Source organism: Microchirus variegatus, assembly GCF_963457635.1.
Source record: "Microchirus variegatus genome assembly, chromosome: 15".
NCBI lineage: Eukaryota > Metazoa > Chordata > Actinopteri > Pleuronectiformes > Soleidae > Microchirus > Microchirus variegatus.
Genome location: NC_139816.1, coordinates 21,095,724 through 21,108,489, shown reverse-complemented (window position 1 = coordinate 21,108,489; position 12,766 = coordinate 21,095,724). Strand labels below are relative to the sequence as shown.

The 12,766-nt window shown below is 39.0% G+C and overlaps 1 protein-coding gene across 3 annotated transcripts in view; it reads left to right on the top strand.

Annotated features, from left to right (window-relative positions):
* tnikb (TRAF2 and NCK interacting kinase b) overlaps positions 1-12,766 on the top strand; it is a gene marked incomplete at both ends in the record, with an annotated part of 52,342 nt that overhangs the window by 31,690 nt on the left and 7,886 nt on the right. For 2 of the 3 annotated variants that reach the window (XM_083901973.1, XM_083901972.1), the window contains 8 exons: positions 280-386; positions 2,881-2,996; positions 3,187-3,278; positions 5,499-5,522; positions 8,549-8,730; positions 8,818-8,926; positions 11,022-11,127; positions 12,515-12,697. In XM_083901973.1, the coding sequence (XP_083758099.1) occupies positions 280-386; positions 2,881-2,996; positions 3,187-3,278; positions 5,499-5,522; positions 8,549-8,730; positions 8,818-8,926; positions 11,022-11,127; positions 12,515-12,697 (919 nt within the window). Of the gene's footprint in view, positions 1-279; positions 387-2,880; positions 2,997-3,186; positions 3,279-5,498; positions 5,523-8,548; positions 8,731-8,817; positions 8,927-9,895; positions 10,025-11,021; positions 11,128-12,514; positions 12,698-12,766 lie in introns of all 3 variants that reach the window. The other variant, XM_083901971.1, reaches the window with a different exon arrangement.

The following is a 12,766-nucleotide window of genomic DNA, read 5'->3' as shown; positions in this document are numbered from 1 at the left end:
TTCAATGCTGAAGTCACAAAATAAGGCATTTGAACTTAGTGATGGAGGCAGCTGTGGATCAACAACTCCTGTGTGCTGTGAAGTTAAAATCACTGATTTTCTCTATGGACTTTGGTGTGGGAGAGTTAGTGGTTTACAAAGTCTGTCTAACAATGAGATCTTAAGTGTTTTTTTTGTTTTTGTTTTTTTAAAGGGAAATTAAAAAATATCATTTAAATGACTTATTTAAATGTCCATTCTTTTGTTTTTGTGTCTTTGTCTTGTGTGTTATTTTTTCAGGTTCCTCAGAGAACGACCTCCATCTCTCCTGCGTTAGTCAGGAAGAACTCTCCAGGAAACGGACCTGGCCTCGGTCCTCGCGCTGGAGCTCACCTCATACGGGCCAGGTAAGTCAGAAATCAGAAAAACAAAATTTCAACAGTAAACTTTTTTTATTTACATTTAAAAAAAGTTCCTTGTGCTTCTGGAACACATGTAACTCAGTTGTGACATCATTGAAGACGTTTGAGACATGTGGTCCACACTAAAATTAAATGTTAGCTTTTTGACCAAAGTTTCAATCAATCTCCACCATTTCCTGAATTTTCTAAATTGATTAATTCTTTTGTCATTTTTACCACGTCTGTAATTTTCATTTTACCACATTTTACAGCATTCTGAGGAAAATAACATCTCCTCGTGGAGACTTTACAAACCTTTTATATGAGACATATATATGTATGTAGAGTTAGATCCATAAATATTGGGACATCAACACAATTATCTTTATTTTGGCTCTATGCACCACTACAATGGATTTGAAATGAAATGAACAAGATGTGCTTTAACTGCACACTTTCAGCTTTAATTTGAGGGGATTTACATCCAAATCAAGTGAACGGTGTAGGAATTACAACACTTTCTATATGTGCCTCCCACTTTTAAGGGGACCAAAAGTAATGAGACAATTGACTGAAAAGCTGCCCGTCTGACCACCATCGGGGCCATGGAACTCTCTCCCCCCCGGCATCAGGAACATTGTCTCGTTCGCCATCTTCAAATCCCATCTGAAAACCCACATTTTTTAACAGGCCTACTCCCTCTAACTCTCCAACTCTCTACCCGTTGCTCTTACCTTTTGTTATTTTTTTATTTTTATTTTTATTTTTTTTTTATTTTTTGTTGTTGTACGGCGACCTTGAGTGTCTTGAAAGGCGCCTTAAATATAATGCATTATTATTATTATTATTGACAGATGTGGGCTATTCCCTCATTATTTCATATTCAATTAAGCAGGTAAAAGTTCTGGAGTTGATTCCAGGAGTGACATTTGCATTTGGAATCTGTTGCTGTTAACTTTCTATATGAGATCCAAGGAGCTGTCACTGTCAGTGAAGAAGCCATCATTAGGCTGAAAAATCAAAACAAACCCATCAGAGAAATAGCAAAAACATTAGGTGTGGCCAAATCAACTGTTTGGAACATTCTTAAAAAGAAAGAACGCACCAGTGAGCTCAGCAACACCAAAAGACCTGGAAGACCACAGAAAACCACTGTGGTGGACAACAGAAGAATTCTTTCCCTGGTGAAGAAAAAACCTCTTCACAACAGTTCAAAAGAAGACTTCACCACCCATTACAATTCTGTAAGAACATCCTCTGGACAGATGAGACCAAGATCAACTTGTACCACAGTGATGGGAAGAGAAGAGTGTGGAGAAGGAAAGGAACTGCTCATGATCCACAACATACCACCTCATCAGTGAAGCATGGTGGTGCTAGTGTCATGGTGTGGACATGTATGGCTGCTAATGGAACTGGTTCCCTTGTATTTATTGATGATGTAACTGCTGACAAAAGCAGCAGGATGAATTCTGAAGTGTTTCCAACAATATTATCTGCTCATATTCAGCCAAATGCTCCAGAACTCATTGGACGGCGCTTCACAGTGCAGATGGACAATGACCCAAAGCAAACTGCAAAAGCAGGCAAATAAGTGCAATGTTATGCAATGGAGAAGTCAATCACCTGAGCTGAATCTGATTGAGCATGCATTTTACTTGCTGAAGACCAAACTGAAGGGAAAATGCCCCAAGAACAAGCAGGAACTGAAGACTGTGTCAGTAGAGGCCTGAGTTTGATTTATGATTGTTTAGTTTGTCCAATTACTTTTGGTCCCCTAAAAAGTGGGAGGCACATATAGAAAGTGTTATAATTCCTACACCGTTCACTTGATTTGGATGTAAATACAATCAAGCTAAAGCTGAAAGTTCATTTCAAATCCGTTGTAGTGGTGTATAGAGCCGAAAAGAAAATTGTGTCGATGACCCAATATTTATGGACCTAACTGTATATGAGAAAAACCATCGTCACACAGTTTTCTACCTATATAGCAAGAACAAATTTTATGATAAAAATGTTTTTTGCCCTTTTTACCTGCCATTTCTGTCGCACCTAATATTATTTTGAATAGATAAAGGCATGTATCTGCTATACATATTAGCATATGCACTTGAATGTGTTATGATTGAATACATCTTAAAGAAAAAGTAGGAACAATTGACTCCATAAAACTGCTTTCTGTTCAGTTTTGATTATTCTAGTTTTTTTTGGTTCCTGTATATTATAGCATGTTCTAATATAATCTTGTTAGTTTGTTGCAGAAAGGCTCAACATTTAATTGTATTAAATTGCATGGACATGATGCGTTTATTGAAAGCTGTTTAGAAAACAAAAAAATGGAGTTAATTGCAAAAAGAAATAGTAAAAATCTTTAGTATAGTTTGTATTTTATTTATAAATTAAAAAAAACACTCACTCACACACCTCGGTACAGATTTCCTGCATGAATGAATGATTGAATGAATGAAGCAGCACTGTGTGTGTGTTTGTGTCGCCATAGCAACCCCGACCTGCGCAGGATCGACGTTTCCATGGATACACCCCTAAAGAGGACGAGCAGCGGCAGCTCGTCCAGCTCCAGCACGCCCAGCTCCCAGGGAGGATCCAACGAACGCGGTGAGCTCCAAAAATGTCCTCATGTCTGAAAATATGTCCTCACTTCAGAGTAAAAAAATCAATTAACCTGCTCTTTTTTTCTTTTGCCCATTTTATTTGCTTTAAAAAAATTAATTAAAATAATGTCCAGAAAGTTTCCTACTGTCACACACTAAAGTCTGTTCGTGTGTGTGTGTGTGTGTGTGTTCAGGTCATTCAGCCAATAAGACTGAAGGCTCCACACTTTCATCACATGACACCAAAGACGATGGTAGAGAGGTGATGCGACCAAGTCGACCTGCAGTGAGTACACACACACACTCAAATCTTATTCCTTAACTTAACCAGCCCCTAAAAAATAGGTTATGCCTCATTAGGACCAGGTTTTGGTCTCCATGAGGACTACTGGTCCTGTCCTGACAAGGTCAGTGTTTATGACAGAAAAAGGTCCTTAAGTCCCAAAGCCTAATATTTTGGTCATTTATACATCAGTATTTCCCATGTGTGGATAAGATCAGAGAGGACATTGGAGACAAAACTGATCCCATGCGCAAACACACACACTTCAAACGTGTGTGTGTTTGTGAGAGTTTCTTTAAGTCTTACTTTGAGCAAATGACTGAAATAGATTTTCCACAGATTAATCTTTTCTTTATGTAAATAGACACACAGCTGCTGACGTGAACGCATGAACACACGCCAGTCTTCAATGTTTTAAACTCTCCAGAATAAAGTTACAAACTAATTTGTTGGTAAGAAAATGGGACTTTAACGTTGAGTAGAACATTTCCTTATCCCATGTTAATCCATACTATAACAAAAAAGTTATTGAGCCTTTCATCAGAAGATGAAAACATTAATATGAGAGCAGCCGTGGTGACTCTGCCATTTAGTTCCTTCGTGTTTATCTCTAATTCCAAATTTTTTTTTTCATATTTATACATCATATATTGATGCGTCGATCGCACACTTTCCTTCTTTTTCTTTTATTTTCCTCCTTTGCTGCGAATTTGTCATTGTTCTTCAGGAAGGAGGCGTCATTTGTATAGTTGTACTCAAACAAAAACGTTTCTCTTACTCATGGTGAACTGAAGCCATTTATTGTCAAACAACTGTGTTTACGCTTTTTAAAGTATAATGTCAACACAAACTACCCATATGACCCTGACCCCCTGATCAAGTTTACATACCCAGTTCTCAATAGCGTGTCTTGCCCCCTTTAACATCAATGACAGCTTGAAGTCTTTAGTGGTAGTTGTGGATGAGGCTCTTCGGTAAAACTGACCATTCTGTCTTGCATGAACTGCACATTTTAGGGTCTCCCCAGAGTGGCTCAATGATATTGGGGTCAGGTGACTTTATGGTGCATCTTGAAACAGCCACACCACATTATCAGAGTCCTGTATTTCACCTGAAGTTATTTGTGGGTTTTTCTTTGCATCCTGAACACTTTTCCTGGCAGTTGTGGCTGAAATTTTAGTTGGTCTACCTGACCGTGGTTTGGTTTCAACACAACCCCTAATTTTCCACTTCTTAATTAGAGTTTGAACACTGCTGATGGGCATTCTCAGTTCCTTTGATATTTTATTATATCCCTTTCCCCATGACTTAGAATCCAAAAAGCGTCAGTGCAGCACTGGATGAAAGATGCAAGGGTCTGTCAGGAGTCCAGAAACTCATTGACCTTTTATACACACCCACTAATGTATTATTAATAATAATAATAATAATCATAATAATAATAATAATGATGATGATAATAATAACCATTCAAACCCATCTGTGTGTAGTCACGTGCATGTTATCAGGCTAAATCACCAGGGTATGTAAACTTTTGATCAGGGTCATTTGGGTAGTTTGTGTTGTAATTATGATTTAAAAAGAGTAAACTGTCATTTGACAATAAATGGCTTCAGCCAACCACTAACCATGAGGGAAAGAAAAGTGTTTGTGTTATCATTCATATTCTCTGAAAAATTGCCAAGAAATCCTAAATTCTGCCAGGGTATGTAAACTTATGAGCACAACTGTATATTAATGTGTGGGTGGAACAAGAATGTGGTGTGTTACTCATTCACCTCCGCTCAATTTTGTAAGTACGTCATCTTTCAGTATGAAAGCTGCGCACTCTTTTATACATGAGGGCCCAGGGTTGGGAAACACTCATTTAATGTATATAATGTATATTCTAATGTATAGTCAAATATTCTTTTGTATTGTTCATTCATAGATGTGTAAATGCACCTTTACCGCCTTTGCTGCAGTGACACCGTACATTTTCCCTTATCTTCACCCTTAACCTAAACCAAATTCTAACCCTAAAACTAAGTCTTAATGCACAACCTGTCATTTTAATGTGTGACACAAAGTGAGGACCAGACCAAATGACACTTTCTGTGGTTTAAAAGTCTTTTGTTCCTCACTCTCTCTCTCTCTTATCTCTAAACTAACCGTGTTGCTGTTCATTGTCACTCTCTTCCTCTTCTCACCTTCTCCTCCATCTCTCTGTCGATCATTCTTCAGAGCTATAAGAAAGCTGTAGATGAGGTCAGTAAAGATTATCCTCCTTCCATCCCTGCCCTCTCTCTCTCTCTCTCTCTCTCTCTCTCTCTCTCTCTCTCTCTCTCTCTCTCTCTCTCTCTCTCTGCTTGCACGTCTCATGTCTTCTGCATATTGGAAAAGTTTATTTTGAGTCGTGACAAATTTCACATGTTCACTCCACTGACACTTAAAGTTTTTCAGTGTAGTTCATGAGTCTGCGATATCTTTAAAGTCACATAGAGTGGTCCTGTTGCACATATATGTTAGTTATGGAGGTCTACTTACATACATTAACTTGTTTTTATGGTCAAAAACCTCCTAGTTGCTGGAAACGAGCCGATAGAAATCTCTCCTTTTTGAGGCACTTGTCAGCCGCGATATTTCAGACATAAATCTCGCCTGAGAAGACAGACTGTGTTGTGATTGGCCAGTACCCTGGAAGTGACATTCAGCACACTGCTCCTCATTATCAAAACATTGTTTTAACAGTGTTTAAAAATAGCTTCTTCACGACTCCCCGCCTCAGTCCTTTTGACGACCTTTGACCCAGAGTCAGAAGACACTGTCGCTCGTGAAACACCTCCACAACGGACGTTATTCTTCTTCTGTGGTTCAATGTACGCAACCGGATGTACCCAGACTAGTGCCCGGAGCAGGACGATCTGCTGTTCAGGAGAACCACTGTTTACGTAACTATTACGGGATTTTCAGAGATCTCACTGAGCCCGAGATTACAATAAACACAGTGTTCTCAGCAGTGGCTGAACTGTTTGTTTAGAACCTTCAGGGCTTCATAAACAAGGTAATGACGCAGATACACACTAAAAAACAGCCTTAATTGGAACTTCTGGTCTAGTTCAGCTTTAAGAACATGTTCCCTTCTTCATCTTACTGTCAGACAGAGAATGGAGTCCATAGAGAAAATCAGTGATTTTAACATCACAGCACACAGGAGTTGTTGATCCACTGCTGCCTCCATCACTAAGTTCAAATGTCTTATTTTGTCACTTAAAGCTATTCTTAGCTTTCTTGCATGTCTCATAGCACTTAGTAAAAATGTGAACATGAACACCTCAAAGTCCCGCCCTCCAGGGCTGAACAGCAGCAGCTATGTTCATACGTGATTCATTATCAGCCTGGACACAGAGTGCTCAGGTTCTCTGCTCTGACTGTAGACTGTGACTGCAGAGGTTACTGTGCTTTGGGAGGTGATCCTGACAACACATGCTGCTTGTTGAGCTCAGTAACTGCAGAGTGATACGTGCTTTCACGTGAGAGTCTCCAAACACCACAAAAAGTCCACATGTTGGTAACACTGCTCTGTCAGAGATGCCGACTCGCAAGCCGAGCGATCGGCGAGGCGTGTGACAGAAGACAGACAGGAAGCTCGGCCAATTATTTTATTTAGTCATACTTTTATCATAATATATGACAGTTAAATAATGGTGAGTTTCAAAACCTGGTGGATTCATCTTGTTTTAGAGTGACATACGCTTATTAGGAGCAATTTAAGATTACAAAAGAAAAGTGTAAAAATGTTAAGCATAGCTTTCAGTGTTTAAAAAATCCTTCATTCATGACCACACGAGGCAGCAGTAGACCAGCAGCTCCCATGTCCCTGCGAGCTAAAATCGGGTTTAGTGTGGGAGAGTGAGCGGGTTTACAGACATAATGTTTCTCATCTGACATGCAAAGCATAATGATTCAGTTTCTCTGTCTGAATCTGCAGCGGTTTTTTTACGTCCATGAAATGATTATAGATATTAGTCTACCCTCTCTCTCTCTCTTTCTCTCGCTCTCTCGCTCTCTCTCTCTCTTCGTCCCATGTTATCTGATACTCTCTCTCTCATCAGGAGTTGGTAAGATCCACTTCCTCTCTCCTCTGATGTGAAATTGACATTGAAAATGTCACCGAGACTGAAATGAAACGCACGCTCCTCCTCCTCAACTTTGACTTTTAACCCTTGACCCTGCTGCACTGAGGCCACTCCTCCTCTGCCTGCATCATCCTAAATCCTCCCACTTTTTTCCCCAATCAGCAAAAATTTAATTTCAATACCAAAAACAAACCCCACTTGTTTTATTCTTTGCTTGTTTTCAAGCAGACACTGTGCACGTTACTGCTCCCCAGTGGTTACAGTTAGAAATTGTATGTCTTCTCAGTTATATTTTGTCTATTGTATCCATTTTAATTCACTTTATTGAGTTGATGCTTAATTATTTTTTAACCATCATTTGTAACCAACTTTTTTTTGCTTCATAAAAATATTTATTCTTTTGTTAATGTTTATATTTGAGATGGACAATGTTTATGATAATCGGGATAATACAAATTCAAGGTCCTGAAAATGTGATTTATCAACTCAAACATTTTGTTTTGCGATAAAATTAAGAGCTATTCAGATATTTCATTTAATTTTTATGATTGTTTTCTCCATTGAAACATAAAATATTTGTTTTAGATATATATACATATATATATATATATTAAAGACGGCAGGTACAAAACAATCTGAGTTTGAAGCTGAAGAAATAAAATGCCACGAATGAATAAATGGGTATTAATCATTATTAAAGTAGAAATAACAATAAAAATAATTAAAATGAAATCAATAAAATAACCTAAAACAAGAAAAATGTACACAAAATAATAAAATAAAACCAAAATTAGGTTATTTTAGTTTGTATTTCTCCATAGATTTATTAGATCTTTATAGTTTCTACTATTGTACTAAATTAATTAAATCAAATCACTGAATCAAAATTGAAATCAAAATTCTTTCAAATTTAAATTAATAAAACGTATATCCCCGATGTGTAAAAATGAAAAAAAAATTTTTTTATTTATTATTATTAAGATTAAGATTTATTCTTGGAAATGTATTTTATTCAATTCATCAATAAAGTTTTATTTAATCCATAGAAATAATTCACAGATTATTGAATCATAAAAATATTAAAGTAATATAGAACTCTAGGTTTTTCGTGGAATCGCGATTCTGTTTACGATGTTTTCCAACGTGTTTCTTCAGGATCTGACAGCCTTGGCCAAAGAGCTACGGGAGCTGCGACAGGGGGAGGATTCAAGTCGACCGCCTGTCAAAGTCACTGACTACTCGTCATCCAGTGAGGATTCTCACAGCAGCGACGACGAGGAGGGAGAGGGCGGAGCCAACGATGGCACGGTGGCCGTCAGCGACATACCACGCATCATGTGAGCGTCTGAGCGGTAGGGTGTGTGGAAGCTGTAGCAGCGCCCTCTGCTGGTTTGACTGTTTTGTTTATTTGTTTTTTCTTAAAGGCCGGCAGCGAGTCAGAGCACGGGCGAGTCACTGAGCATGGTGGGCAACGGCGGCCATGGTGACGCGTACGGAAACAGCTCACAGGACGGGACGCTGATGATGCGTGAGGTGAGTTCGCTCATGACCTTTGACCCTGGCCTTTGTGTGTGTGTGTGTGTGTGTGTGTGTGTGTGGCCACTTTGTAGAAAAAGAGCAAGAAAATATGATGGAAGGAAATAGGAGAGGAAGGTGGCGAGGATGGGAGGAAGGAAGCAGGAGACCAAAGAGAGTAAGGAAGGATGTAGGAAAAATAGGAAGGAATGTAGAAAGTCAATAAAGATGACAGAGGGAAGGATGGAGGAGAGGAAGGGAAAAAAGAAAGAAAAGTGGACAGGATTGAAGGAAAGAGTGGTTAAAAGGCAGTAAAGAAATAAAATAGGAAGGCAGAGAAGAAAAAAGGGGGGAAGGATTCAAGAAAGGGGAGGAAGGGGTGAGGGGAGAGAGAAATTATGATAGAAGGAAAGAAAGAAAAGTAGAAAAGGGAGAAGGACAGAAGGGAAGGAATGATGGAAGGAAGGTTAAGAAGAAAGAAAATATAGACAGAAATGAAGGAAGGATGGTAGGAAAGGTAGGAAGGGATGGACAAATAAAGAAACTGTAAGGAAAGATGGAGACAACAAAAAATGGTAGAAAGAACAATATTAATTCATTAAAAACATTAAAGACTAAGAAATTACTTCAATGTAAGGTCATTCATTAATGTTATATTTCTCTGTTGAATAATTTTCACTATTATTGATAATATATTTCGTTTTAACTAATTCTTGGACTTTTTTTGTGCCAGAAAAGACGAAAAAAACAAAATAATCAACAGAAAACATTGAGTTTCAGGAGATTTCATCAGTGTGTGTGTGTGTGTGTGTTGTCTGTTGTCTGTTGTCATGGCAACCTGTATAAAGAGCCACCTGTCTCTGCCCACCCACCTCTTCTAACATTCAGCTTCATACAAGGAAACAAACACACCTTCTCACACAGCATCCACCTGTCAATCACAGCCCCAGCTGCGCAGTAGCCCCTCCCACTTCTCTCTCCTTCCAGAGACGGAGGCGGAACTCGACCGCCAGCGGCAGTTTCTTTGGCCTCGCCAGTCTCTTCTCTGGCAACACCAATCTCCCCGATTTGGTGCAGCAAAGCCCCTCCCCTCTCTTCTCCCCTGGCAACACCCAAATAAAGCCCCCTCCCTCCCTCCCGCCACACACCCTGTGACCCCGCCTACCTGTCACCTGACCTCAAACCCGTTGCCACCTGGTGATTCAGTCATTTTTCTCCAGGGTCAGAAATTAGCATGTCAACAGTTTTTTAAGCGTGGCTGTATGAGGTACTGACAGAACTGTGAGCGCCCCCTACAGACACAGAGGCTCACTCTCAGTGAAGACACAAGGAAAACATTTAACATTACAGCACACAGAAGTTGTTGATCCACTTCTGCCTCAATCACAAAGTTCAAATGTCTTATTTTGACACTTCGGCATTTGAAAAACTTTGTTCAGATTTACCTCAGTGACACAAAGTGACCACACGAGGCAGCAGTAGCCCAGCAGCTCTGCTGTAACCGTAAGCTAAAATCACTGATTTTGGTGTGGCAGGAGAGTGAGTGGTTTACAAACATCAGTTTCCTGTTGGAACAGTGGGTTAAGATTAAAATACAAAACCATGTGTTATAATTAGACTGGCTTCAGGCATGATTTGAAAGGTAAAACTTACATTATTAGTTTTAATTATTTGGTGAGTCTTTTGCCCACACTTTAAAGAACCTGAACTATTCCTTTAATTAATTTAAATCACTTTGTTGTGGCCCTTTTCGACCATGTCTACACAGATCTGCTCCCTGTTCAGCTCTGCTGATGGAACAAACCGGATCCCGTCTCCTCCTCCTCCTTATGTGATCCCTCACTTCTCTCACTTCTCAGCCTCTGTTCCTCAACACATGAAAACAGGCAGCTGATCTGATAAAGGACACACTCCAACTGAACCTGGATCATTTTTAATGATTGAAAAAAAGTGTCATTTTGACTTTAAATTTGAAATTTGTGCTCAAAATGATCCAAAAACACCAAGTTTTTCCTTTAATCTGGACAAGTCCTGTTCTTTCCTGTCTCTTTTCCCTATCCTAACCACCCTGAAACACGTGACTAACTGTAGCCTGTGTGTCTGTCATCGACAGTATGCGATGGGAAGCAGTGGTGGCTCCAAGTCGTCCTTCACACCGTTTGTTGATCCGCGCGTCTACGGGACGTCACCAACTGACGACGATAAAGACTCCGCCTCAGGTACGTTGACAGTCAGAGCGTTGCCTCAGACACAACAGGTCATAGGAATAGTTCAGGATTTTTGAAGTTTAGTCATATGATAAATACTAAAGTCAGTGTGTCAGCTCTCCCACAAAATGTTATCTCAGGTGGACACAGGAGCTGCTGGTTTACTGCTGCCTCATGTGGTCACCCTGTGTCACTCAGTTAAATCTGAATAAAGGATTTCAAACACACAGAATTGACAAAATAACAATTTTGACCTTAATGATGGAGGCAGCAGTGGATCTCCTGTTTCCTTGTAATCCAAGAACAATGATTGTCTCTATGATATGGGAGAGTGAGGGCTTTGCAGACTTTATTTTCCCGTTATAAAAAAAAAAACCGGTGAGATGGTGTTATGTTGTGTATGAAGTCTACAATATCTTGAGAACACGTTCATGTATTTATTTCACAATTAGATAGACTTTTCCTTGTGTAAACTGACGTTTGTAAACCACTCACTTTCCCACACCAAACCCCGTAGAGAAAATACATTTTAAAATAATAATAATCACAAATGTATATGTACACATGCATATAATTATTATTATCATCCCCTCTGTGCCTCTACTGCAAATATAATAATAACAATAATAGTAATAATAATAATAATAATAATAATAATTTGTATTATTGTTATTTGGAAAAAGCGTTTTTTTGTAAAAACAATACTTTTACACCAACTATAGAGTCTTACAAAAAGACACACTATTGAAATTAAAATAAATAATATCAATTTCTCACTTAAGTGAAATAACTAATTAAGTAATCGGCCAGTGAATCTTAAAACAAGCCATGCAATGGTCACATTTAAAAGTTTAATAAATCAACAAATACAATGTTCTGGAATGACCATCTCAGTCCCCAGAATATTCCCCTGTATATTATTGAACATTTGTGGTGTGATTTAAAGTGGGCTGTCCGTGCTCGGAAACCAACCAAAATACCTTCCTAATTGGAAGCTATAGGAAGCGTTTAGAGGCTGTTATTTCTGGAGGAAGCAAAACATTTTTCTTTTGTGGTGCCTACATTTATGCAAATGCATAATATTGTTTCAATAATTCTTGCACACTTTCTGTAAACCATATAAACTTTATTTCACTTCTCAAATATCACTGTCTTTGTCTCCTATATGATATATTTAACTGACATTTCTTATTCAAACAACCAATGATTTATAAAGGAAAATCATGAACATTTACAGGGGTGCCCAAACTTTTCCATACCACTGTACTTCCTAACAATCCCTGAAAATAATTGAACTTCTAACTTGTGTTGTCCTTGTAAACAAAGATGAAATGATTGACCTTCTTCTCTTTAAATGCCCTTTAAATCAATAATCTTTTGGATTGTTTTCCGATGGCAGCGTTGTTTGCCGATGAGCTGCAGAAGCAGGAGCAGGAGCTGGAGCAGGCACGGCTCAACGAGGCCAGAAAAATCTCAGTGGTCAACGTCAACCCGACCAACATCAGGCCACACAGCGACACGCCCGAGATCCGCAAATACAAGAAGCGCTTCAACTCTGAGATCCTGTGTGCAGCACTGTGGGGTGAGACAGTCAGGACAACAAGCTGTCCACATTTATGAGACGAGTCATGTATGTACACAGAGGACGTGA